This window comes from Corythoichthys intestinalis, chromosome 21 (genome assembly GCF_030265065.1).
Source record: "Corythoichthys intestinalis isolate RoL2023-P3 chromosome 21, ASM3026506v1, whole genome shotgun sequence".
Taxonomy (NCBI): Eukaryota; Metazoa; Chordata; class Actinopteri; order Syngnathiformes; family Syngnathidae; genus Corythoichthys; species Corythoichthys intestinalis.
In genome coordinates, this window is record NC_080415.1 from 33,993,485 (window position 1) to 34,020,500 (window position 27,016).

A 27,016-nucleotide genomic window follows, 5' to 3' on the forward strand; every position below is an offset into this window, starting at 1 on the left:
ACACACATGCCCCGCTCAAACAGATTAAAATGACAGCACATTGCAATGCCCACTTGTTACTTGTGTTTTTTGGAGTTTTGTCGCCCTCTGCTGGCGCTTGGGTGCAACTGATTTTATGGGCGTCAGCACCCATGAGCTTTGTGTAATTATGGACATCAACAATGGCGGGCTACTAGTTTATTTTTTGATTGAAAATTTTACAAATTGTATTAAAACGAAAACATTAAGAGAGGTTTTAATATCAAATTTCTATAACTTGTACTAACATTTATCTTTTAAGAACTACAAGTCTTTCTATCCATGGATCGCTTTAACAGAATGTTAATAATGTTAATGGCATCTTGTTGATTTATTGTTATAATAAACAAATACAGTACTTATGTACCGTATGTTGAATGTATATATCCGTCTTGTCTTATCTTTCCATTCCAACAATAATTTACGGAAAAATATGGCATTTTTGATAGCTGGTTTGAATTGCGATTAATTACGATTAATTAATTTTTAAGCTGTAATTAACTTGATTCAAAATTTTAATCGTTTGACAGCCCTAATTTTTTTTTTTTTTGTTGAAATATTCTCAAAGCAAATACCATAATGAATGACTTAGAATAAATCTTTTGTTTTAACTTAACTATACTTGAGTATACATTAGAGTATACAACTGTTTTAGTATGAAGAGCTTGCTAAGGGTTTGCCTGCTGTACTGATTAAATGTAAGCTAAAAGTGGATCAAACGCTAGCTAGCAAACAATTACAGTATTTCATTATGGAGTAGGGTTAGCCCCATCTGGAAACTCGACTATAGGCTCCAGCTCCAAAGCGAGGTCCCTTGTTAACAAACTAAATTCAATTGATGACAAACTAAATTCAATAAATTCTTGACAAACTGGATTCAAGCCGATTTTAAAAAAGAAAATTTTCGCACCAACTTTCAACATCTGTAGGATACCAAAAAATGCTGTCATTATTTGAAATTCGTGTTTTTGAATAGGTGAATGTTGCTCATTGAGGCTGGGAAAATCCCGTATTTCTTACGGAGTGAGCTGGGCCCTCGCTTAGTAGCTTTGTAATAGACATCGCGAGGTTCCAGATGGGGCTGGAGTGGGCTAAGATAACTGGTTAATTTTCAGCACTACACTGACATAAAACACCAACCTTCCTTTGTGAAGGACTTTGTCACATCCTGTTGGCCTTTTTTCTAGCCCTCTCCTGTTTGCTTTCTTTTCTTTCCTCTTTTGATAACCCGATTTTTGTTTTGAAAACATTTCTGCAGTACCGCTCACTCCGAGTCACTGACTGGTGTAAATGCGCACCGCTGCTCCCGGTCTGATTGAAGGAAGGGCGGAGCAAACCATTTAATGAAAATGCGGGAGTGGCTGGCTATACATATGCTTTCCGGGTGTTTACGTTTTGCCAAAAACAAAACAAGAAAAAGATGCCCTTTGTTTTATTCCTATTCAAATTATAATGATTAATATTTAAATTTACAAACGATTACCTAATGTTCAAATTTTCTTTGTGGGCCCCATCAGGGCATTGACCCGTAGAATCAATATCACTTTTCATCCCTATACGGCACCCCTGCACCCAAGTACGAGCACGGAACAAGCCCCAGTTCCAGACCAAAGTAAAGCTGGTTTGCCAGGTTACATCCAAAGCTTTTTAAGCTTTAAGCTTTTCCAGTCAAAAAGACAGCTGAGATGGTCAGCGTGTACACAGCCAACACATGTCCAAAAGCAAATAAAACCTCAAAGGAAGTCTTAAAAACCAAAAGTCCATCGTGTCCGTCATAAACGCAGTAAAGAATAGCCGACGGAAGTCACAGTGAGTCCCCTAGCTTGTTCCTGTTCCTGTTCAGGTCTTGGCGGCGCTCCTCAAGTCCACACTTCCTCTCCTGACTCCCGGATGCGTGATTATTCCGAAGCCGCGTCGATCACCGGTGGCGTTTTATAAATAGCCTGTCGACTTTCCAAACACAGGGGGAAACTTTCTTTTCTCTCTCACTGTCTTTGTTGACTTTCCGCCCCTGAGCTCCATTTCAAAGGAGTCGGACGCTTTCTTTGATGCCGCCAACTAGCTCAGCAAAAGTGTGTTCAATTAGAGGAAAAAAGGTTGAGGTGACCAGATGGTGGAACCGCAATCTTTGTTTTTTACACAACTGTTTACGAGGCTTGTCAAAGCAACATCCTCCCACACTGAAATTACTCCTCTGTGGTCACAACGATTGTTTGGGGAGGGTCGCGATTAGGACAAACTTCTTAAATGTGTGAACATTGATGCCTGAGTTTACATTTAACAAATATGCATGAAAAATGAATTAGACTTTGGAGGATCCATAAGTACATAGATATTTTATGTATAATTAAATGGAAATATACAACTAATAATTGGAAAACCCTAAATTTAAAAGATAATAAGAAAAATAAATATCAGTATAGGTAATTTAAAAATATAAAAAATAAGAAAATAAAAATTTTAAAAATATATTTTTAAACAACTAAATAGAAATATAAGAAAATACAGAAAAATACTTAAAAAATAAAGAATTTAGAATAGAACATTTAAAAAATGTAAATAATAATGATGAAAACATTCAAAATAATGAATAAATAAAAAAGATGAATTCATTTGTAAAAAAAAAAAAAAAAAAAAAAAACCTTATATTTGATATTATTTATTCGTTTTGATTGAAAATTGAAAACTAAACCAAGGTAAAAATAGAAAATATATTTTGATTACCGTAATTTTCTTTTTATTAATTTGAAAAAATAAAAATAGAAAAAAATTCAAGACTAAAGAGAAACACAAGAAAATATAGAAAAAAATATCTAGAAAATATAGCATTTTGAATAAAACATTGAAACATGTAAATAATAATAATAACCCATTTTTATATATTTTGAATAATAAATAAATAAAAAGGATTAATCTATTAATAAATTACTGTTTTATTTGTTTATTGTTATTTATTCATTTTTAATTAAAAAAAAGAAAAATATAGGTAAATAAAGAAAATGACTGTAATCAAAAATAAAAAACAACTTAAAAAATATCAAAATGAAAAAAGATTTAAAACAAATAGAAATGCAGGAAAATATAGAAAAATAATTCAAGATAAAGCATTTATAATAAAACATTTTTAAAAATTTAAATAATAGTAATGCATTTTTATATAAATAAATAAATAAATAAAATATATAATTTATTAATAAATTACTTTAATTCATTTATTATTTATTCATTTTAATTTTTAAAAAAAATTATATATATATATATATATATATATATATATATATATATATATATATATATATATATATATATAGTTAAATAAAGAAAATGACCAAAAATTAAAAACAATTTTTATTTTTTTTTTTAAGGAAAAAAGTAAATAGAAATATAGGACAAAATTTCAAGCTAAAGCATTTACAATAAAACATTTTAAAAATGTAAACAACAATAATAATTCATGAATAAATTCCCCTTTTATTTGTTATCGTTTCTTCATTTTTTAAAAATTATGTACATTTTAGGATTATTAGAATAGGATCGATAACATTGTTGCTACCCTCCTACTTCAAATGGATTGGACATCTACGAGTGACAAACCCATTTCAAATCACAGCAGAAGCATGATTGGACACCACATTATTGGACAACTAGTATCATCAATAGCAGCAAAACAGTTAAATATAAATTCAGGTATCAGAGGTGAAAGTAGTACTTCAGTGCTGTTATTTTGAGTCCCATTTTTTTTTTAAATAACTGTACTTTCAAGAAGAAAAAATATTCAGAAAATCCGTAATACAAAACTCAGAAAAACATCATACGAAAAACAAATGACTCAAAAAAACTGCAGTTACTTTTTCAATGATTTTTCAGGCTCATGCAGTAGTTTCTTTGTCTTTGAATGACTCCAACCAATTCTGGTTTTGTCTTTTTACGGCCTTGACACAGGTGCGGACGAGGAGTACATCTACATGAATAAAGTGGTCGTCGGTAGCAAAGAAAAACAAGAAAAAGGTAATAATTAAAATTTTATGAATGATACTTCAGCTTTGCATTATAGAGGAGGGGATAAAACAAATTGTGGTACTTAATGGACTATCTTGCCTAAACTAGCTGCCTAAACACCTTTTACCGCCATTGACACTACTAGACGTCCAATCCATTTCGACTGGGAGGGGCGAATGTTTGTTCATTCGCCCCTCCCAGTCGAAATGGATTGGACGTCTAGCGCCTTCAATGAGCAAACAGAATTTATTAACTCATTATTAATGAAGTGAGTGAAGTCTTTGTGAAATCTCACAACTGGATTGCGACCATTTTTCAGAGCTAAAACAGTAAAACAAGCTAAGAGGAAAAAAAATCTTCAACTCTTTCTTGTAGTCCAAACAAAACAAGGCAGTTCCAGATGGCGAGGAGGAGCTACAGTATGAAGAAACAGACAGGAAATAGTGCTCGGCTCGTCTGCGACTGTATAGCTCACGTCTGCTTTTCGCTTGAACTCCATCCCGATGTCCGCCAGGTGCCATAAATCACGTCCGAACTAGTATTTTGACCCACTTGGACAAAGTCAACGCGGCGGAGTGCAATCCAGTCGGTGTCTTTGTCCGACTTTAGCACAGAATATGAAGTAGACTCATTAAAGACGATAAACTGACATTTGATGTCTAAGTAGCTCACGATACGATACGATTTGCGATACAAGGCGCACAAAATCTCACGATATGGCGATACGACAATTATTGATACATCATGCAGGGCTGTCAACAGACTTGCAGGGGCCCGGGGACTGGAGACCATTCATTATAAGGCCTCCCACCCCACCCCTGCCACCGGCTTGTCACGACAACATCCGCAGTCCTTTTAACGCTTTGCAAGCAATGACTGTGTAAATTTTCAGATGATTTAATTTGAGACGGACAGTTAAATTAACGGACCGTAATGTGATGTGACACAATATAAACAAACAATTTCCATCTATTGTCCCATGTGGGCGACAGTACAATACAACTGAGAGTGCTATGCTATATTTTTTGACTCGAAACCTGAGACACATATACTTGGTAAGACTTTAATTTTTTGCAGAGTAAACTGAAAAATACAATTTAAAAAAAAAAAAAAAAAGGATATATATATATATATATATTTTTTTTTTTTTTTTTTTTTTTTAAATAACTATCAAAAATAGTTTAAAACATAAAAATTAATGAAATAGTTATTTGAAAATGTTTTTTTTTTATTAAAAGGAGGATGTTTAAAATAAAGCTCTCCTTTATGATTGATTATTACTTATTGTTTTTTAAGGTAAATAAATTATTATACATATGGCGGAAAACAGACAAGGCTGAAAAAGCAATTTCTGCTCTTGCACCCCTCTTTAAAATAACTGCTGTATTAAGCCAAAAGAACTGTTGTGTTTGAGAGAACAATCTGTCTATATGCTGCCATAGCAGATTCATGGCCCATTAAGCCCCCAAACTATTTTTAATTTGTCCGTATTACCCTGGAAACCCCTGTTTACAGATGTCGCGCACCCGCTTTTTTTTTCAACTCAGCCATAAAACGAAGGCAATTCATTATATTTATTATTCAAAATGTCTGTAATTTTTAGCTTATAATCATTGACTGATGTCTAATATTTTGTTTAAAAAAAAAAAAAAAAACTTTTAAAAATTATTCACTCGCATATTTTAAACTTTTAAACAAATTACCTCACAATGAAAAAAATCGTGTCTGTAAAAATGGTATTTGTAAAAAAGTCACAGATACATACCTCATAACTATCATTTAACTGTATGTTTTTTGTTACTGTCACGTTTAAAACACAAAGTTTAAAAGGGTAAATATATTAAAAAGAACATCTCGACCACTCCTTGATGTCTGCGATTTCTGCATCGCGACCTTTGTTATATTACCAAGTTTCACCCATAAAATCCCCCAAAAATCCGACTGTGGCCATTCACATCTGTGTCTTGACACTCGATGATACATGCTACCTGGAGTTTTTGGATCGAAACAAGGTAAATACGCGATAATATCTCGTTAAAATTATGGCGTCTTTAATTATGCTCTCGCGTGCTCTCACCTGCAGTTAGGGTTTTGCTGTTTAATTTTTTTTTTTTTTTTTTTTTTTTTTAATGCATTCCTGTTCAAAAATTTCTTCCCCCAGAAAATTGAGATTTTAAGCTTTCCAATGATGTATCACACATGCATATCGGACAATTTTGAAAATTGGCCAAATTGGAGGTCCCAGAGCAGAACTTCAAGTCACCTGAGTGTTTTCCGCCATATATATACATTCTTTTTTTAAATGTTACATTAATTCTATAAAAAATCTAGCTATGATAGTCTATAATAGTCTATTATAGCCTTTATTTATTTTTATTTTCGGGGGGTAAGATGGGAGAGAAAAGGTACTGGGGCAGACCTAACAAGGGACTAGTTATTTGGGCAAGCCCAAGATCTGTATCTCCCCACAGCAAAGCCCCATAGTAATTTCTCCAGATTACAGATTCTCCAGTTTCTAGTTATTTATCAGTTCGTGGTTATTGTATAAACTATCTGTGTTCACTTCTTGGCTACTTTTAAATTCTAGATGAGACCGCAGATGTCCCAGTCAATGGAAAAGCGTCCAAACATTCACCCGTCCCGCAGAAGAGCCTTCCCGATCTGCCACCTCCCAGAACAGTAAGTCAAATGTCCGAGAGTTTCTGCTACCTGAAAGGATCGCTAGCTATCTCAAATACTTTTTTTTCAATGAATCCAAAATAGAGAGAAATACAGTGAATATTCCCATATCCGTAAATACTATGAACTGATCAGTCAACTCACTGCAAAAAATAATCGATGATTAGTCGACTATCAGGATAATCCTCTGGCAACCTAGCCCTATTTCAAGTAACGTATTGGCCTGAATATAAGACGGCCCTGATTAGAAGACGACCCCCTTTTTCAAGACTCAAGTTTGAAAAAAACGTTTTAACACCAAATAAAGTTTTATACAGCAAATAATTACAGTACATCCGAAACGAATGATTATAACAATATATTTGAGAGAAAAAGCATGTTATTTTGCCTCATTCAAATCTTTTTTAAACCTGTCCTGTTCAGCTGTTTGACCCTGAGAATGGAAGTCTAAGTGCCCGGATGGTTTGAACAGTTTTAATGTTTCACATTGAGAGTCTGACATACTCCCATTGTGATCATTCAACATACCTCGTTTATTATGACAAAGCAGCGAACAGGAAGGGGTTATGGGGGAACAGAAGAAAAGAAACACAGCAGAAGAAAGAAAAACACAAACTAAAACAAGAAATACATTGAACATCTAGACTAACTAGTAACTACTAATATGTTGGTGCTATCGTCAGCTATATGTATTTCCGGTTGACACCATGTGGGGGGCCTGTTGACAAGAAAGAGGGGGACGGGGTGGGGGAGTCCATAAGCTAAATGATTGAAAGGGGTAGAGTCGAGTGTACACAAATCAGCTCTGTGATCTAGAACCCAGTAATCATGTGAATCCCTTGTGAGTGTAAGCCCGTTGGCGACCAACCCTACGCCACCCCATCGCCAATCCCGGCACAGGGACCCCCCACCCGAGCACCCCCTATCACATCCAGCCGCATGCGAGCCCCACCAGGCGCGCAACAGCCACGCAGACGAGCGGAGACGCCACGCAGACGAGCGGAGACGCCACGCAGGCGCCAACCCAGGGCCAAGGCCCCCACCCAGCCAGCCCGGGGAGGGAGGGTGGCCGGGCGGGGGGGGGGTCAGTGCAGCCCATTTCTCCTCCCGCAGCCCAGCAAAGGAGCCATCGTCCCACCCCTCGGGATCCAGGGTGGTCCCCCGGGCCACCCTTCCACCCATCAACCGGCCTTCAGGGATGGCAAGAGGGGACGCACCACCAAGCCCACGCCTACCCCCACTAACACCCACCCACCCGGACCACGAGCCACAACCGCAGCCCCCAACCGGTACGCCACGGGACCTCCCCAGCGGCCCATCAAGCCCAGAGCAGGGCAGGGTCCCCAGGCAACACCCAGCTGATACACCGGCGCCCAGCCAGCGACCCACGAGGGAGCACAGGGCGGATATCCAGTCAGAGAAGAGAGGGGAAGGCGAAGGCAGGAGAACGCCGAGGAACCGCCCATTCCCGCGGCCGGCAGCCCAGGCAGAGGGGAGGCCACGCCCCAGGAGCCACGCCATAGGGGAAAAAGTGTGGGACCCACCTACCACCCTATTACTATGGCTGCCAGGTTCCTGGCTGGCAGCCAGCACCCAGTCCTCATTCAAATCTTAATATCTGAAATAAATAAATAAACCAATCTATTGTGATAAAACAGCAAATTTTGATAAAACAACAAAATTGCAATAACTGCCTTAACCATGAAAATGAGGTCTAACTGTAATTGTAGTCTTGAAACAAATCTGAATAAGGAAAAACATTGCAATAAAATAATGCAAACTGTTTAAACTTAAGAGTAGCTGAGATCTGTCATGACAGAACATCGCTTCAATGATATCTGGCGCCATTTAGCGTCATGAATGGGTATAATGTCTAGACCGCGAATATAAAACGACCCCCTCTTTTCAGTGTTATTTCAATGCAAAAAACACAGTCTTATATTCGTGCCAATACGGTAGTTCTCAGAGTTGACAGCACTGCATACTTGGAAAATGTCTCCCCTGTAAAGTCTTTCTGGATCCAAAAAGTTTGAGAATCCCCATCCAACAATAGCAGAGCAATTCAGAAGATTTCTGACAGGATGCAATCTTTGGAACAGACAACCCCCGCCAACTATAAAAGACTCGTACCAAAAAATGTTAGACCTCCAGCAAATCATCTACTGATCTCTCCGTTCTGCCTTTCAATGGCATTTCCTTATCCTTCCCCTGTGCATCCACTACTCCTGTTTCGGGAAGCCTGAGTAAACACGTCCAAAGCGATCCATTCTCGGGAAAACCTTTCATTTGCCTCCGCGGTTTCCACGCGTTGGCGCCCACAGTGTACTCCAGCGTTAGCGCGTGTTTGACGGTAAACGCGGAATCGCCTCTTATCGCGGCGGTGAAGAGCGCCCCCTTGCTGTTGATGTAGTGTCCCGGCAATGCCGTCCACTGGGCCGAGCTGATATTGTAGCAGTCTATCAGACAGCGGAGAAAGTCGTCACACGGCCCATTTCGCATGACGTACAAATTGTCCCGGTGCGCCACCATGCAGTGGCCGTAACTCTGAGGTCTGATCATGGTGGTTGTCAGCTTCCACTCGTCGTCTGACGCTACGTACTCGTAGATATCCGTAGTGTCGGGAGGCTTCCAGAAGCAGACGAACATCCGACGCCTCGCCACGGCGCAGGCGGCCGACGCGACAGGTCTCGGCGCTTGTCGTATTGAAGTCCATTCGCTTTTCACAGGATCGTAAGTCTCCGCTGTGGCCTCGTACCGTTTCTGGAACTCGCCTCCGATGGCGTAGAGTCGGCCCTCGTGTCCCAGTAAAGTGAAGTCGTACCTGGGTTTGCGAGGCCCTGGAAGAGCAGTCCAAACCCCCGATTCCGGATCAAATCGGAAGGCGCCGTCCACGGTGTCTTTTCCGTAACCGTAAACTCCCCCGACAATGTACAGGCGGTTGTCCAGCACCGCCACACCGCACATGGATGTGCTACAAAGTGTCGGAAGGCGCGTGAGATGCCTCCACTGTCCTTCTTTCTCATCCAAGTAGCGCACGACCCGATGGGAGTCTTGGAGCGTCTCCTTCGAAGGAGAATGAGTACCGATCGCGACGTAAGATGCCGGCGACAACGAACGAGAATATTGCAGCAGATCCTCTGGTAGCATCGCCTCCGCCGTCTCCCTCAGGTGTTCGAAGGTATCGCAGAGGAAAAGAGCGGCGCTGTGAAAAAGCTCCTGCACCCCGAAGACGGAGGCGGCGCGGTAAAGCAAGACGCAGTTGTCCGAATCGACGATATCACAAAGATGGTCGATCAAATGCGGCATCTGCAGGAAAGCGGCGCACTCCACCGCGTCTAGCAGCTCATCCGGATCCCGCAGAGGTGGAAATTCTCCGTTACAGACGGCCAAAGCGATCAGAAAACCTCTGGCGTTAACTCCACCTTTAAGACTGAACGTGTCCTGATTACTATCTCGCATGCCAGACTCAAAGAGGGCCCGGAAGTAGTTGCTGTGCTTGGCCAGGAAGGCCCTCTCTACATTGAAGCAGCTCTCTTCCACCTTCACGGTCATCCTCACCTCTTTATCCACCCAATCCGGGCTGACATTCTTCCCTTGAAAAGATCCCGGGCCCTCGGGTGCGTTCATGATCTCTTGAACTCGACTCTTTGTGTCTCCCAATGGAAAATGTGTCACTCCAGATGAGATTTCACTGCCTGTGACCAGTAAACAAATGAGTTCTGTCGGTCGAGTCCACTCTGAAAATAGAGCTGGGCTATAGTTAGCCACTGTGCCGCTTTGGACGCAACAAGCTGGCCAAATGGAAACTGACGGAAAGTGAGTTGGAGTGGCTGGCAAAAAGTAACAGTGATCTGACCGCACAATGGAGTCGCTCCTTCTATACACGATTGCAAATGTTTAGCCTCAAATTTGGAGGCCAGCCAGAAAGGGATTAAAAGGTAACTCCTGATGTATAGAAAGGCAGAATTGTATAAAAAATGAAATTCAACAAAAAGTGGCCCAGAATTGTGCTAAAGCCAACAAAAACTGACCCAAAATCAACAGGAAGTGACCTAAAATGCCCCAAAATAATCGGGAAGTGACAAATGAATGGGAAGAGACTTAGAAATGTCCTAAAAGCAAATATACGCGAAGTGACACCGGAATGACCAGAGGTGACCTAAAATAAATAAGAAGTGACCCCTTAGTACTCTGAAATCAAGAAGGAAGTGACATAAAATTTAATTGGCAACAACGATAGACATCCAATTAATTTAAACGGGGAGAATGATGCCTATAATGGCCCTGAATGCTCATCTTTCAGTGCTAATTGACGGTGCTAGATGTCCAATTTTACATATTATACAATACAATACTACAGTATATTATAATTTACTATACTGTACTATGCTACAGTATATTATAACATACTATACTGTTCTATGCTATAGTATACTATACTATGCTACAGTATATAACCCTATCCTATAGTATACTATACCATACAATACTAAGCTATACTACACTATCATTGTTATAGTAGATTACACTATCAGTACATTATCCAATACTGTACTATACTAGTATACAGTATATAATACTATACGATGCTAAACTACACTACACTATGCTATAGTATACTATGTTACAATATATTATGCTATACTTTGCCAAAGTATAGTATACTGTACTGTACTATACTATAGTATGCTACAGTATACTATACTATGCTCCAGTACATGATACTATGCTAGAGTATACTGTACTATACAATACTAAACTACACTATGCTAAAGTAGACTAAACTATGCTGCAGTATATTATACAATACTGTACAATACTATATTTTAAAATACTATGCTACAGTATAGTACTGTAGACTGTACTGTAATGTACTGTACTATAATATACGAAACTATACTATGCTTTAGTATTCTATACTATGCTACAGTATACTATGCTAAACTATACTACACTATGCTATAGTATACTACACTATGCCACAGTATACTCTACTATGCTACAATACAGTATACTACATATCGCTATGGTATGCTACACTACGCTATCGTCTACTATGCTACAATATATTATACTTCACTACACTATGCTTTAGTATACTCTACACTGCTACAGTAAATTATACTATACTATGCAATTCTAAAGTATAATAATATACTATACTGTTCTACAGGATACTATACAATACTTATACTATGCTACAGTGTATTATACTATACTACCCTACACAATGCTATAGTATACTACACTATGCTACAGTATACTATGCTACAATATATTTTACTGTACTATACTACACTATTGCTATTGTATACTATACTATACTTTTCGATATAGTATACTATGCAACAATATATTATACTATACTTCACTATTCTATAGTATACTCTACTATGCTACAGTATATTATACTATACTGTACTATACTTACACTATACTGTAGTACACTGTACTGTACGATACAAAACTACGCTAGAGTATATTATACTGAACTACACTACACTATGTTATAGTATACTACACTATGCTACAATATATTATACTATACTATACTATATTTCACTACACTATGCAATAGTATACTCTACTATGCTACAGTATAATATACTATAATATATTATAATACACTATGCTACAGTATAGTATACTGTACTATAATATGCTATGCGACAGTATACTATGCTATAGTATACTACACTATGCTACAGTATATCATGATATACTATACTATACTATACCATACTATAGGACACTACTCTACGCTGTAGTATACTATACTATTCAACAGTATATTATACTATACTATACTCTAAAAAGAGTAATATACTGTATATGTAAATATTTATTTATTATTATTATTATAATATATATATATATATATATATATATATATATATATATATATATACAGTACATATAATACCACAATATTATATCACAAAAAAAGGCAAAAAAATTGCAAAATCCTAAATTTTAAAAAATCATCAAAAATAAAAACAACTAGAAAAAAATGGAAAATTTGTATCAAAATATATGCAAAAAAATAAATTGAGAAATTATTTTAGAGTACTCCATTCTTATTTAGTTTAGACATGTCTTTAATTATTTATTTAAATTTTTATTTAAAAGTTGTATTTTTATTTTTGCCCTTTTTTTTTTTTACCTTTTTATGTTTTTTTTTTTAGGTTTTTCTCATTTTTAGCTTTTTTTTTTTTTTTTTTTTTTTTTTTTTCTTCTAGGTTTATGGATGTAGTTAAAGACGACATAAAGGTAGTTGGTGTGAGAGCAGAGGATGCAGAGGACAGGGTTAGGATGGAGACTACTGATTCGCTGTGGCAACCCCTGAAGAGTATTTTTTGTATGAATACTATTTTTATATACTTATGCATTCCTCCAATGTCTTATGTGCATTTATTGTAAATTTAAGCATCAAGGGGTTTAAAAAATAATAATGACAAAAGGTCTATGACATACAGAAAGCTCCCAGATTCCAAATGTTTCTGCTCGAGCAGATTCTTGGCATGGGAATCTGGGATTTTCCATGTTTCTCTGCCTGTGGCTTTTTTTTCCCAGCCCCTCCGCCGCGCCCCAATCACTCCCCCGTTACTTGCTTTTCTTACTTTTGCCGGATCACGTTGCTGAGGATGCGTCAAGTATGGCAAAGGCCACAGTCGAGCATCTTTGCGTACAAAACACACCGTCAGATTTTCTATTCTGTGTCGCTGACTTGTTTTCTTCTTGGAATACAGCGATAAGGTGGGCGTGACGCTAAGCTGCTGCTGCTGCTCTGGAATGTCTTGTTTTAATTAATAACAGATGCTCGGCCTTCTGTGTGATTTACAGTAGATTTTTACCAAGTTCCTTTCAGGTCAAATACTTCTGTGTTGAAGTTACAACAAAACTGCCGATGAGTGCTTCGTCAACACATTCTTTTGGCTTGAAATATAGGACACAAGAGTTTAACACGTGTAGACGTCCAATCCATTTAAAGTGGGAGGGTGTCAGCGAATGAACGAACGTTCATTCGCTGACACCCTCCCACTTTAAATGGATTAGACGTCTAGCGTTGTCAGTGACAGAGTTAATATGACAATATCAAATTTTTTTTTGTCTTATTTATTAGGACTCCGTGACTCGGGAACCCTTCCCGCTGCCCGCCGTTAAGGCGCCGAGCTGCTCGGAAGCGTCGGAGAGTTACTACGAGGAGGCTCAGCCCTATGAGGAAACGGTTAATGGTGAGCAACACGTGACCTTCTGTACTCAGCTCTTAAACGTTTGACTTCCTTCACAAACACTTGCAGAATTCAGATCGTTATCAACGGCAAGCGTCCTCTTAAACTCTTTGTGCTGAGTGATCATCACACACTAAATGTAACTTATAACGTTAGCATAGCATTCATGTTAGCATCAGGTTATTGTCAAAGGCGAGCGTCCTCTTAAATTCTCTGTGCTAAGTGATAATGACACACTAAATGTAAATCGTAGCATTAGCATAGCATTCATGTTAGCATCTGGCTATTGCTAACGGCGAGCGTCCTCTTAAATTCTCTGTGCTAAGTGATAATCACTTACTAAATGTAAGTCGTAGCATTAGCATAGCATTCCTGTTAGCATCAGGCTATTGCTAACCGCGAGCGTCTCTTAAACTCTGTGCTGAGTGATCATCACACACTAATTGTAAATCGTAGCATTGGCACATCATTCACGTTCACGTTAGCATCAGGCTATTGCTAACGGCAAGTGTCCTCCTAACCTCTCAGACAACTTTTTTTACATACAGTTCGTGGCGTCCTGGTGGGTTTAATAATTTTTTTTCATTTCACAAACGAAAACATTTTCATTAAACGTCGACTAAAACTAGACAAAATTAGTCTTGAGTTTTAGTCAACAAAAACTAGACGAAGACAAACACTTTTTGAGATGACGAAGATATGACTAAAACCAATAAGTATTGTCGTCCAAAAGACTAAGACTAAAACGAAAATTAAAAGGACTGCCAAAAACAACACTGGTCCAGTCCGGCTTATTTGTTGATTTATTTGGTTTAATAGATACCATTTTACTTGACAGCGGGGTCATAAGACTGTAATAAGACCGTCATAATTTTGACACGATCATAGGGATTACTGAATGCTTATGACAGATGTCATTCAATGTCATTTGGCAAATTATGTCACAAACTCCATTTATGTCCAGCTCAGATGACACTAAAAGACATCTGTTATAAGCATTCATTAATGCTCATGACAGCGTAATGTCATAGTTATGATTGTCTTATGACAGTCTTATGGCGCTACTGTCAAATACAGTGTTACCAAATACCATAATTAATAATCAATGAAACAACTGGAACAGTAACTGAAGAAATAATTAGCCCAGAACATGAATTTTGATTGTTATTTACATATGTAGCACTTCAATGTATGCTAGGAGGCATGTTGGACGATAACAATGTTGACAGCAGGTGGCAGCAGAAATTGACTGTCTCCCCCAAGGGAGCAGTAATGGCCAAATTAAGCTTTTTGAAGCCTTGAAGCTTTGCAGCCAATTGGTTCAAAGCTTCACAGTGGTTCATTTGGTCTTATGACTGTCTTACGACGCCGCTGTCAAATAAAGTGTTACCGGTTAATATCTTTTTGGGGGAAAATATCCCATTATACATTGAGGACAGCTGTGGCCTATAGTCATGTGCAGCTTATCTATAAACAAATGCCGTTTTCGTGTCAAATTTAGTGGATGGCTGCTCATAGTCGTGCGCCTTATAGTCCGAAAATTATGGTATTTATATAATCGATTAATCGGATGATTAATTAACGATTAATCGGATAAATGTCACTTTTTTTCACCTTAAAAAATTATATTTCATTCGAGCCTTCTGACTTAACTGTAGTCTACAACTGTGCTGTTTCAAGTACATAAAACATTTTAAAGTTTTTAAGTAAAGCTCTGAGAAAAAAAATCAAGAATTTTTCCGTACACAAATCAGACAAAAGTACTCTTCATTAAAATTAAAAAATAGTGCTGCCTATTGACAATTTTTTTCTTGTGGGCAAAGCGCTGATATAGGCATTGTGTCAATGAATCATTTATTTTTTTAAACTAGGATGACCAAACGTCCTCTTTTGCCCGGACAAGTCCTACTTTCACGCAGTATCCTCGTTGTCCGGGCGGGTTTTATAAATTCATAAAAATGTCCGGTTTTTATGATTTTTTCTTATGGGACCAACTTGAAGAGAATTTCTCCGGCCGCTAGGGGGCAGCGCTTGCCTGCGTTGACGTTGCTCCTACTAGTAGGGGTGAGAGAAGGAGTAGGTCTTCTTCTTCTTTTTTGGTGGCAGTTCACCCTTTGTTTCATGGGGAATTACCACTATCTACTGACGGTTTGGCGAGAGCTCAGACTACAGTAAGGAGTTCAATAAGAAGTTCTAAAAGACGTGGCTCCATACACCTTTCTGTAAGTTTCTCCTGTTAATGTCGATCACGTGTCTTCTGTTGTACATAGGGTTATATTTGTACACAGAGATGCAGTATATTGTATGAGTCTTGTAATTGTTCTGCGTTAGTTAGTGGTTGAATGCTAGTATAGCTAAATAGCTGTGTTGCTTATGAGTTTTTTTTTTAAGATAAATACGTATATAATGGCAACTGTTGACTTCTGTCGGAGATTTGTACTGGTGTAATCTGTAAAATCCCGTATGTTGTCGCATCTTTGCGCTGCCGATGGTAGTAAACTTTTATAGCAAAGTCTGATTTTGCCTCGGCTCCCGTATTCGCTAATAGGGTAGCAATCAGTGAGCTCAGCTGCGCTAGGCATTATGGGCAATGTAGTTTTGAATTTGAACTGCTGCGTTTGGAAACATGCTGGTTGAATCGCTTGTCAGTTTATTTCAGTTATTGTTTGCGTACAATTTAGAACATTGTATGAGAATAAAAATTGAGTGGGAATAACATTTTGTCACCGACAATTGTCGTGATCGTAATTTTAAAAAATGTTGAGTTGGCACATAGCCAACTGTGTGTATTAACTGTACTACATTTCCATGAGTCTGCATAATAGTATTTTTTTAATAATTATTCTTTTTTTTATTTTTTGTTATTGTTTGATTATTTTTTTAGGAAGAATAAAGCCTGTTGAGTAAAAAAAAAGTGGGAGATATACGCATCTTTGAGTGATCTTCGAGTAAAATTCAAGTATCTTGAGGCCGGGCCGAGTGTCCTCTTTTTTGGAAATCAAAATATGGTCACCCTACTTTAAACAAACTGAACAACAAAATCGAATAAGGATGCGGCAGACTGTAATTAATCTGTTTTCTTTCATAAAGAGTTTATCCAATTTTCATTCAATTCATTGTCAAAGCACACTCTCGTATTGAAAATTATCAGTTTGAATGGGAGTTTTTTGCTAAGACTAAGCTGTTATAGGAATGGCGTTATGTGTGTGGTGTCTTTATTAAAAAAAAAAAAAAAAAAAAAAAAGACAACATTACTATCTAACAATAACAATAAGTGCTACTATGCTTCTCCAAAACACAATACAAACGGACACTTAAGACACTGATTAGCATCATCGCTAACTAGCTTAGCGCTCCGTGCTAAGTAGTAAGATCTCATTGACAAAGAACACAAACAATACATTTGGCTTCATTTACTCACCTCTGACCAGTGTTGTTAATCTTACTTTAAAAAATTAATTACAGTTAAAAAATTACTTCTCCCAAAACGTTATTGAGTTAGTAACTCAGTTACCTGAATATAAGAGTAATTAATTAGTTGGCAAAGTAACTGGTGTTACTTTTCATGTTTTTTTTTTTGTTTTTTTTTTTCATTCCAAAAAAAAAAACAAAACATAGGGTTTTTGGGACAGTTGGCCCTATCCCAATTCTTTACCCTAAAAATAACTAGACACTGGGATATTGTGGATATTGAGATAACTAGATGGTAACCTTTGCTACGACTATTGGAGCCACCTAGCAGAGCATCGCGTTTGTAACGGCGTCACAACTCCCTTCCCTCCTTCCCACTCCCGTTCTTCTCTCCCCTTGTCTCTCAGACTTTGCTCGCGTCATTCAACCAACGTAGTAACGCACAGCAACGCATGCCTACATCCTCAGTAACGGTAACGGCGTTGCAAAGATGAGAAAAGTAATTAATTAGATGACTCACGACTGAAAAAAATAACGCCGTTAGCAAGGCCGTTATACTCTAACGCCATTATTAACAACACTGCCTCTGACGGAGGCAAACTGTATCTGACAACACACAAGAGAATCCAAACTCTCGACACTTTGTAATATTATTGATTTAGCATTGCTAATTAGTTTAGCGCGCCGTGCTAAGTAGTAACATCTCATCAACAAAGAACACAAACAATGTGAGAGGGAGTATTTTTTGGTAAACAGAATGAACTCTCCTTCTCTAAGATTTGATAAAGGGATAGGAATTTATTGTTTATTTCTTGTATTTTCTACAGATAGGCAGGGAATTTCCACTAGTGAGTTTTACGGAGTTCATTTGTGGGCTGACACAAGCCTGCCTATTTGGATTTGGAGGTCGAGATCAAATCTTCTCATAGGCATCATGCTGCACTCGAGAACCGAGGTCCAGGCTTGCCTGCTTTTAATTGTTCATTTATGAGTAAATGTAATTAACTTAGGTGTTTATTGTTTTGTTTTTGTTCCTGAAATAAATTGAATCTGTTCATATAAGAGAATGAAAAATCTGTAAAAAGAGGAAGTCGACAGTCTTTGCCTCGACTTTTTTCCTCTTCACTTCCACGTACTCTCTCTCTTTCTCACCTCCCAGACGACGGCGAAGCGGTCAGCAGTTCCTACGAGTCCTACGACGAAGAGGAAGCGACCACCGGGGGGAAGTCGCCGTGGGCGCAACACCGCTGGCCGTCCGCCGAGGCGTCCATCGAGCTGATGAAGGACGCTCGCATTTGCGGCTTCTTGTGGAGAAAAAAGTGGCTGGGTCAGTGGGCCAAGCAGCTTTGTGTCATCCGAGAGCATCGTCTGCTGGTAAAAGGTCAAAAGCACTTTTTCCCATTGGTCGACCGTTGCGAAGGTCTCTTGTTTTGCCTTTTAAGTGCTACAAGAGCTCCAAAGAGCAGACCCCCCTGTTGGATGTAAGCCTGCTGGGGTGCAGCGTCACCTACAAGGAGAAGCAGCCCAAGAGGAAGGAGCACAAGCTGAAGATCGTCCCCATGGGAGGCGAGGCCGTCGTGCTGGGGCTTCAGAGCAAGGAGCAGACGGAACAGTGGCTTAAGGTAAATCTGCACTCAAGGAATAGATCCGACCTTATGTGATACCTTGATACTTTGTGCTTATCAGGTGATTCAGGAGATCAGTCCCAAGCCTGGCGAGAATGGCGACTCGCAGCACTCCGTCTCCGACTCCCCCAGGCTAATTTGCACGAAGGTACCACTTAACTCAGTCAGTGCAACGGATAAGGATTAGGGAATTTAGGGTTGTCCCAATCACATATTTTTGCAATTGAGCTCACGCGACTTGTCCCCACAAGCTTTTGCGCCTGTGAATGGGCAAAGGGTACACCTTCCAAGTGTCAAACTGCTTGCTAACATTTTACAATGTTTAATATGAATGTGTTTCCTTATTTTGTATGTCTGAACCTTAATTCTACGACGTGTTGATGACCAATAAACATGGAGCCTAATGGTGCAATCAACATGCACAAATGTATGCATGCACGCACCCGGCAATAAATCGCAGCCGGGAAAATCACCACCCTCATTTTTATTTACCGTGCGTCAACGGCGTAGGTTTGTATAGGGACGGTAAGGACATAACACTACCAAGTTTTCAGGATGCTCAAATTGTCCCTACCAACTTTTAAGCAACCTTATTTCCATTATATAATGACTTCAGCAATATAGGTCATTTAGATTTTCTTCCTATATGATGACCCTACCATTAATAAGTGAATTTAGATTACTTTCATTATGTTCAGACTTATATTGACCCCTATTCACTCGTTGAATGTGCCGGTCCATTTTTTTCCTCAAACGCACATTTGATTGGCTGATGACTCGACCCCCCTGCCCCATACACACACATTCACAGCCCGACAGAAATACAACATGCCACCCCCTTCGAACCCGAGGGATATTACAAGTCTTTTTTTTTTCCGACCAGCAACAGCCACTATATGTAAAAAGTAGGGCTGTCAAACGATTAAAATTTTTAATCGAGTTAATTACAGCTTAAAAATTAATTAATCGTAATTAATCACAATTAATCGCAATTCAAACCATCTATAAAATATGCCATATTTTTCTGTAAATTATATATATATTCTGTAAAATAAATGGTTGGAATGGAAAGAGAAGACACAAGATGGATATATACATTCAACATACGGTACAAAAGGACTGCAGTGGGCATTTCACTCTACTGTCATTTAAATCTGTCTATGCTGTCCTCACTCCGAAGCGTCTACTTTTTCCAAAGCTAGACAGCTAGTGAACGACGCCTTAATAATCAGACTTCTTCCTTTTTCATCCGATTTATTAATACAATGGCCTCAAACCATTGTCCTCTTTAGACCGTCGTAAAACTACAAAAAAAAGTACACAAGCATTGCATTAGCAACAACGTTAGCTTAGCACGCTATACAGGTTCACTAAACATAAACAAAAAGCATCTCATACAAAAAATATAACATTTCGCTTACTAACATAATATGTACATTCTTTACAACAACCATACTTACGGAAAAATCTTGTCCAAGGATCATATAAGCACAACATTACAACGTAGGCGTCAGCCCGAGACGTTGTGCAGCCATATTGAACTGGCAAAAAAACAATAAACCATTTCGCAAAGCGACCACAAGAGTTCGCTGTTAGACAGCACAAAAAGCCTTGCTGTAAAACTTACCAAAAGGCAGACTACTGTCCGAGCGGGACATGTGCGTTAATTGCTTCAAATATTTAAACGTGATTAATTTAAAAAATTAATTACCGCCCATTAACGCGATAATTTTGACAGCCCTAGTGAAAAGACATCAATATTGTGAAGGTAGGGAACACACTACTAATTTTGTTGCTTCTACAGCGCTTCAAGTCAATTTTAATCCCTTAGATTTCTTGAAAAAAGAAAACAGCTAGCTGAAAAAAGACTTTTGTTAGATGTTATAAATTTGCAGTAGGCAAGTTAGTATTAGTCAACACAGATTTATTTTGCATTAATCATTTAGCCTATCGATTAAATAGGTTCATATTGGTGGGAAATTTAGCCCTGACCCCCATTCACCCAATCTGTTGGTCTCATTAATGTCCTGTCCCCAGCAAAAAGTGTACATGCAGGTTTTGCTGTTATATAGTCCCAACCAATATTGAGACCAAACCCACCCCCTTGCCGTGCGTTAATTACTCGCAAGCACTAGACTAAATTTCAATGAAATATTGATTTACTCAATATAAAAATGAACCACATCAGAGGGTTTAAAGAGTCGTCGGTTGTCAACCACTGTGTGAAACAAATGGTTTGGATTTATAAAACACCCATGTAGCTTTTCGAATCTCTTTTTGTTTGACAGGGGGAGGTCGGCGAGCGGCATTCGGCGGCGTCAGAAAGCGGAAGCAGCACCGACAGTCACGCTGACGCTCCCGAGAAAGATGGCGAGTTTCCGCAATAAAACTAAAATTAAATCACGTGCTGGCGCCTTCCCTTGGCGTGCCCGCCAACTTTTGATCTTCTTCCATTTTCCAGTGAAGAAAAAATATAGCGGGGGTTTGAAGCTCAGCAACCTGATGAACATCGGGAAGAAAAAAGCCACGTCGTTGGAAAGCGCGGAGAAATGCGTCGAGACTTCGGGTGAGTGAGACCGGGAACGGGATAACTTTGTGAGACGTTAGCGAAACATTAAGTTGAATTTTGTTCCCGTCAGGCTACCTCAACGTGCTGGTGAATAGCCAGTGGCGAACGTGCTGGTGTCTCATCAAGAACGGTCACTTGTGCTTTTACCAAGACAAGAACAAAAGCAAAGTCAGCCAACCCGCCGTCAAGCTGGAGGGCTGCCAGATTTGGCCTGACCCAAGCCCGGACCACCTCTACTCTTTCCGGATAGACATGAGCGGCACGCAGCTAGCCACCCTAGAGGTATGTAGCATGGCAAGCCAGCCTGACTTTGGTCATGTACTGGATTTCAAAATCGATGCTTGCGATGAGGCTAACAAGCTCAAACTGATTTAGAAAGAACAAACAAAAGCATGTGTGACGTCAACACAGTGGTTCTTAACTGGGGTTTGGTGAATAACCTTCAGGGGTTCGGTGAAGGTTAACAAACGCAGAGCCCTATTTTGCACACTGACTAAATCTAGCCAATGTGGTGTTTTATACCAGGTTTTGGACTGGTTTGACCTCAGTTTACGGGCTTTTTTTCCATTTGTTTCAACTGCTAGCACTCTATCCAATGAGAGGAGAAATCGGTTTGCTCAGTGGAAGGTTGACTGGCACTTTCAACTCCCTCCACAGATTTTCTATGGGGTTGAGCTCTGGAGACTGGCTAGGCCACTCCAGGACCTTGAAATGCTTCTTACGAAGCCACTCCTTTGTTGCCCTGGCTGTGTGTTTGGGATCATTGTCATTCTAAAAGACCCTGCCACGTCTCATCTTCAATGCCCTTGTTGATAGAAGGAGATTTTCACACAAAATCTCTCGATACATGGCCCCATTCATTCTCTCTTTTACACAGATCAGTCGTCCTGGTCCCTTTGCAGAAAAACAGCCCCAAAGCATGATGTTTCCACCCCCATGCTTCACAGTGGGTATGGTGTTCTTCGGATGCAATTGAGTATTCTTTCTGTGTTTCTACCAAAAAGTTCTATTTTGGTTTCATCTGACCATAACACATTCTCCCAGTCCTCTTCTGGATCATCCAAATGCTCTATAGCGAACCGCAGTCGGGCCTGGACGTGTAATTTCTTCAGCAGAGGGACACGTCTGGCAGTGCAGGATTTGAGTCCCTGGCGGCGCATTGTTTTACCGATAGTAGCCTTTGTTACTGTGGTCCCAGCTCTCTGTAGGTCATTCACTAGGTCCCTCTGTGGGGTTCTGGGATTTTTGCACATCGTTGTTGTTATCATTTTGACGCCACGGGGTGAGATCTTGCATGGAGCCCCAGATCGAGGGAGATTATCAGTGGTCTTGTATGTCTTCCATTTTCTAATAATTGCTCCCACAGTTGATTTCTTGACACCAAGTGTTTTACCTATTGCAGATTCAGTCTTTCCAGCCTGGTGCAGGTCTACAATTTTGTCTCTGGTGTCCTTCGACAGCTCTTTGGTCTTGGCCATAGTGGAGTTTGGAGTGTGACTGACTGAGGTTGTGGACAGGTGTCTTTTATACCGATAATGAGTTAAAACATGTGCCATTAATAGAAGAAGTTAGACCTCTTTGACAGCCAGAAATCTTGCTTGTTTGTAGGTGACCATATACTTATTTTCCACTCTAATTTGGAAAGAAATTCTTTAATAATCAAACAATGTGATTTTCTGTTTTTTTTTTCCCACATTCCGTCTCTCATGTTTGAGGTTTACCCATGTTGACAATTACAGGCCTCTCTAATCTTTTCAAGTAGGAGAACTTGCACAATTGGTGGTTGACTAAATACTTATTTGCCCCACTGTATTTTTTTTTAATTAAAAACCCGTTCCTTTTCAACCGATTCCGATCCTCTGAAAAATGGCGCGATCGGCCCGATTTCCGATCACATGATCAGATCTGGACATCCCTAATTCATATAATGCAGTTTAATCCAGGCTTGCCGTATATAAAAGCGATCCAGGATCTGCACACTTGGTGCTTTTATGAAGTAATACAAAAGTTTACATGTAAAAATGAAACAAAAACAATTGCACGTCCTGTAATGTGACTAAAATTGCGATGGCGATGTTCAAACGATATATTGTGCAGGCCTACTTTCCACACTGTAGGTAGGTACCCCTTGAGCGCACGCAAAGCTGGCTTTTTCCACCAAAACCCAAGAAATGGGGCGCTGGGCTGGGCGTGGATGATCTACGACCTGACATGGGGCTAAATGTAAATTGGACCCAGATGAGCGCTCGCGTTGCACGAAAGGTGGACTGTCTTCTTCTGAGAACAACGTGTCCAAACTGTATTGAAAAGGGAAAAAAAGCCACGCATCAGCATTTTTGTAAGACACCCAACCGGTGCACGGTTACGTCAAGTAAACACTTGAGCGCACGAGGGTGGTCCGTTTAGATCTGGGTGGGGATGTCCTGGGATTCGCTCATGGAAAAAAGCCCTCCAGTTTCTCCCTGCCGCACAACCGCGCATCAACAACGCTTTTTCATGTCACGTCTGGAACCTTCCCAAGAAATTTTTCTCAAAGTATTCAGCAGAATCCCAAAGGACCATACAGAAATGGAATTGGATCTGGGTATGCTTTGGTGGACCACACCTAAAGACATCTTGGGGAATGACCATTTCAAACCCGAGCAACTCTTGCAAAAAAAAAGACAGCATATTTGTCCATCTTTGACGAGGAAAAGCCCAAATTCCACGCGTCGCAACATTCACGAGTAGACTAAACTGAGACTGCGTCAAGGCGCAGTCTCTGACGTGTAACAAACATCTCAAGAGACACAGATTTTAGACATACTTTGAGAAGCTGAGATAAAAGTACAGGTTTTCAACGGTCTGTTTTCTGTCCGCAGGCCAAGACGTCAGCAGTCATGGGTCATTGGTTGGGCCTCTTGCTGTCCCAGACGGGAAGCAAGACGGACCCAGAGGAGCTAACCTATGACTACGTCAATGCGGAGAGGATAGCCAGCATTGTCAATGCTGCAAAGACGTCCTTATAGTAAGACATTTTTAGTCTGTTTGGGGTCCTTAGGCCAGATTTTCACTGTTTTGATGTAGACATATGATATACATGATATACATGATATACAGCTTGATGCAGAGGCGCTACTCTGAGCCGAATACCTACATCGACGCCCTGCCTTCCAGCCCTCACAACCCGGACGAGCTCTACGACGACGTCGCGTCTATCACTGATCCAGAGGTAGCTATAACTAATCAGCAAAATATTCCGTTCAAATGTTGAATTAGGCACTTTCTCTCTGCTTTTCAGGATATTGTCTCTGGAAGTCTTCCACAGAGTGAAGAAAATGACCTCGAAACACAAAATGAAACGTCTGCTGATGACCCGAACGACCCGCTGGCAGCAGATGAAGAAGAGTCTGAAGAAAGAGTATACCTAGACCTAGTACCGGTGCGGTCTTTTTTGCATACGGTAAGCGGCGGGAAGGAAACCCCTTTACAAGAAACATCAGGAAACCCTTCGGAGGAACTGAAAGAGCCTTCGAGCCAAGATAAAGAGGTAAACCAACTCCTCGGAATATATCTGGATATAGACTTCACCGTCAGTTGACAAGACAGCTCCCACAGACATTGCGCCACACTTTCCCGTAGGGGGCCGACCCAGGCAGATCGTTGAGTTAGATTTCACTGTGATAAACTCAAACACACACTGCGTTCTAACGCCGGATTTAGGTGAAAATAGGACGACGGCTTTACTGTATACAAGCAGGCAGGAGGGTCTTAAGAGTGATTTGGTCGAAGATTCAAGGTGATTATTATATTAAAATAGCACCATGCATGCACTTTGAAACGTGGTGAAAAAAAATCATTTAATAAAATTTGTGTAGCTTTGGCTTGAAATATTCCGTAAAATGAATGATAACTGCCCGTTTTTTGCATTTAACCAAGAACATAGACTGTTTTACGTTCATATCTGTTGAAATTCCGCAATTTAAGCATGTACTAACAAGAATTTTTAACCTAAAATGCTCTTTGTTTCGTGACGGCTGCCATGTTGGATTACACAATACCTTAATTTTGGCTAGAAATATTTATGTAAAATTTTCCTTTTAACCAAGAATTTTTCTAGACTGTTTAACATTCATGTCTATACAAATTCCATGATTGAAGCATTTATTTACAGAATTTTGAACTTAAAAAGCTGTTTTTTTTGTGACGGCCGCCATGTTGGATTACACAATACCATAATTTTTGCTTGAATTATTTAAAATGAATGATAACTGCCCGTTTTTTGCTTTCAACCAAGAATCTAGACTGTTTTACGTTCATATCTATACAAATTCTGCTATTTAAGCATTTATTTACAAGAATTTTCAACTTAAAATGCTCTTTGTTGCGTGACGGCCGCCATGTTGGATTACACAATACCTTAATTTTGGCTAGATATATTGACGTAAAATGAATGATATTTGCCCGTTTTTTGCTTTTAACCAAGAACCTAGACTGTTTAACGTTTATATCTATACAAATTCCATGATTGAAGCACTTGTTTACAATATTTTCCAACTTAAAAAGCTATTTGTTTCGTGACGGCCGCCGTGTTGGATTACACAATACCATCATTTTTGCTTGAAATATTTAAAATGACTGATAACTGCCGTTTTTTTGCTTTCAACCAAGAATCTAGACTGTTTTATGTTCATATCTATACAGATTCTGCTATTTAAGCATTTATTTACAAGAATTTTCAACTTAAAATGCTTTGTTTCGTGACGGCCGCCATGTTGGATTACACAATACATTAATTTTGGCTTGAAATTTTTACGTAAAATGAATGATAACTGCCCGTTTTTTGCTTTTAACCAAGAATCAAGACTGTTTAACGCTCATATCTCTCATATCTATACAAATTCCATGACTGAAGCATTTATTTACAAGAATTCCCAACTTAAAAAGCTCTTTGTTTTGTGATGGCCGCTATGTTGGATTACACGAAACCATAATTTTGGCTTGAAATATTTACGTAAAATGAATGATAAATGCCCGTTTTTTGCTTTTAACCAAGAATCTAGACTGTGTTACGTTCATACCTCTACAAATTCTGTGATGGAAGCATTTATTTACAAGAATTTTTTAAAAAACTCTTTGTTTCGTGACGGCCGCCATGTTGGATTACACAATACCGTAACTTTTGCTTGAAATATTTACGTAAAATGAACGATAACTGCCCGTTTTTTGCTTTTAACCAAGAATCTAGACTGTTTTACGTTCATGCCTATATACATTCTGTGATGTAGGCATTTATTTACAAGAATTTGTAACTTAAAAAGCTCTTTGTTTCGTGACGGCCGCCATGTTGGATTACACAGTACCGTAACTTTTGCTTGAAATATTTACTTAAAATGAACAATAACTGCCCGTTTTTTGCATTTAACCAAGAATCTAGACTGTTTTACATTCATATCTATAGAAATTATGTGATTTAAGCATTTATTTACAAGACTTTTCAACTT

The 27,016-nt window shown here is 39.1% G+C and overlaps 2 protein-coding genes across 4 annotated transcripts in view; one reads left to right on the forward strand and one right to left on the reverse strand.

Annotated features, from left to right (window-relative positions):
* afap1l2 (actin filament associated protein 1-like 2) overlaps positions 1 to 27,016 on the forward strand; it is a 62,446-nt gene that overhangs the window by 29,273 nt on the left and 6,157 nt on the right. For all 3 annotated transcript variants that reach the window (XM_057826475.1, XM_057826478.1, XM_057826476.1), the window contains 12 exons: positions 3,961 to 4,026; positions 6,605 to 6,696; positions 13,820 to 13,931; positions 18,499 to 18,713; positions 18,782 to 18,961; positions 19,026 to 19,112; positions 21,253 to 21,334; positions 21,426 to 21,530; positions 21,604 to 21,815; positions 24,395 to 24,540; positions 24,633 to 24,744; positions 24,814 to 25,062. In XM_057826475.1, the coding sequence (XP_057682458.1) occupies positions 3,961 to 4,026; positions 6,605 to 6,696; positions 13,820 to 13,931; positions 18,499 to 18,713; positions 18,782 to 18,961; positions 19,026 to 19,112; positions 21,253 to 21,334; positions 21,426 to 21,530; positions 21,604 to 21,815; positions 24,395 to 24,540; positions 24,633 to 24,744; positions 24,814 to 25,062 (1,658 nt within the window). The remainder of the gene's footprint in view (positions 1 to 3,960; positions 4,027 to 6,604; positions 6,697 to 13,819; positions 13,932 to 18,498; positions 18,714 to 18,781; positions 18,962 to 19,025; positions 19,113 to 21,252; positions 21,335 to 21,425; positions 21,531 to 21,603; positions 21,816 to 24,394; positions 24,541 to 24,632; positions 24,745 to 24,813; positions 25,063 to 27,016) is intronic.
* On the reverse strand, positions 8,826 to 10,400 carry LOC130909711 (kelch repeat and BTB domain-containing protein 13). The gene has a single exon (XM_057826479.1). The coding sequence runs from the start codon at positions 10,321 to 10,323 to the stop codon at positions 8,836 to 8,838; it is 1,488 nt and encodes a 495-aa protein (XP_057682462.1). The 5' UTR covers positions 10,324 to 10,400; the 3' UTR covers positions 8,826 to 8,835.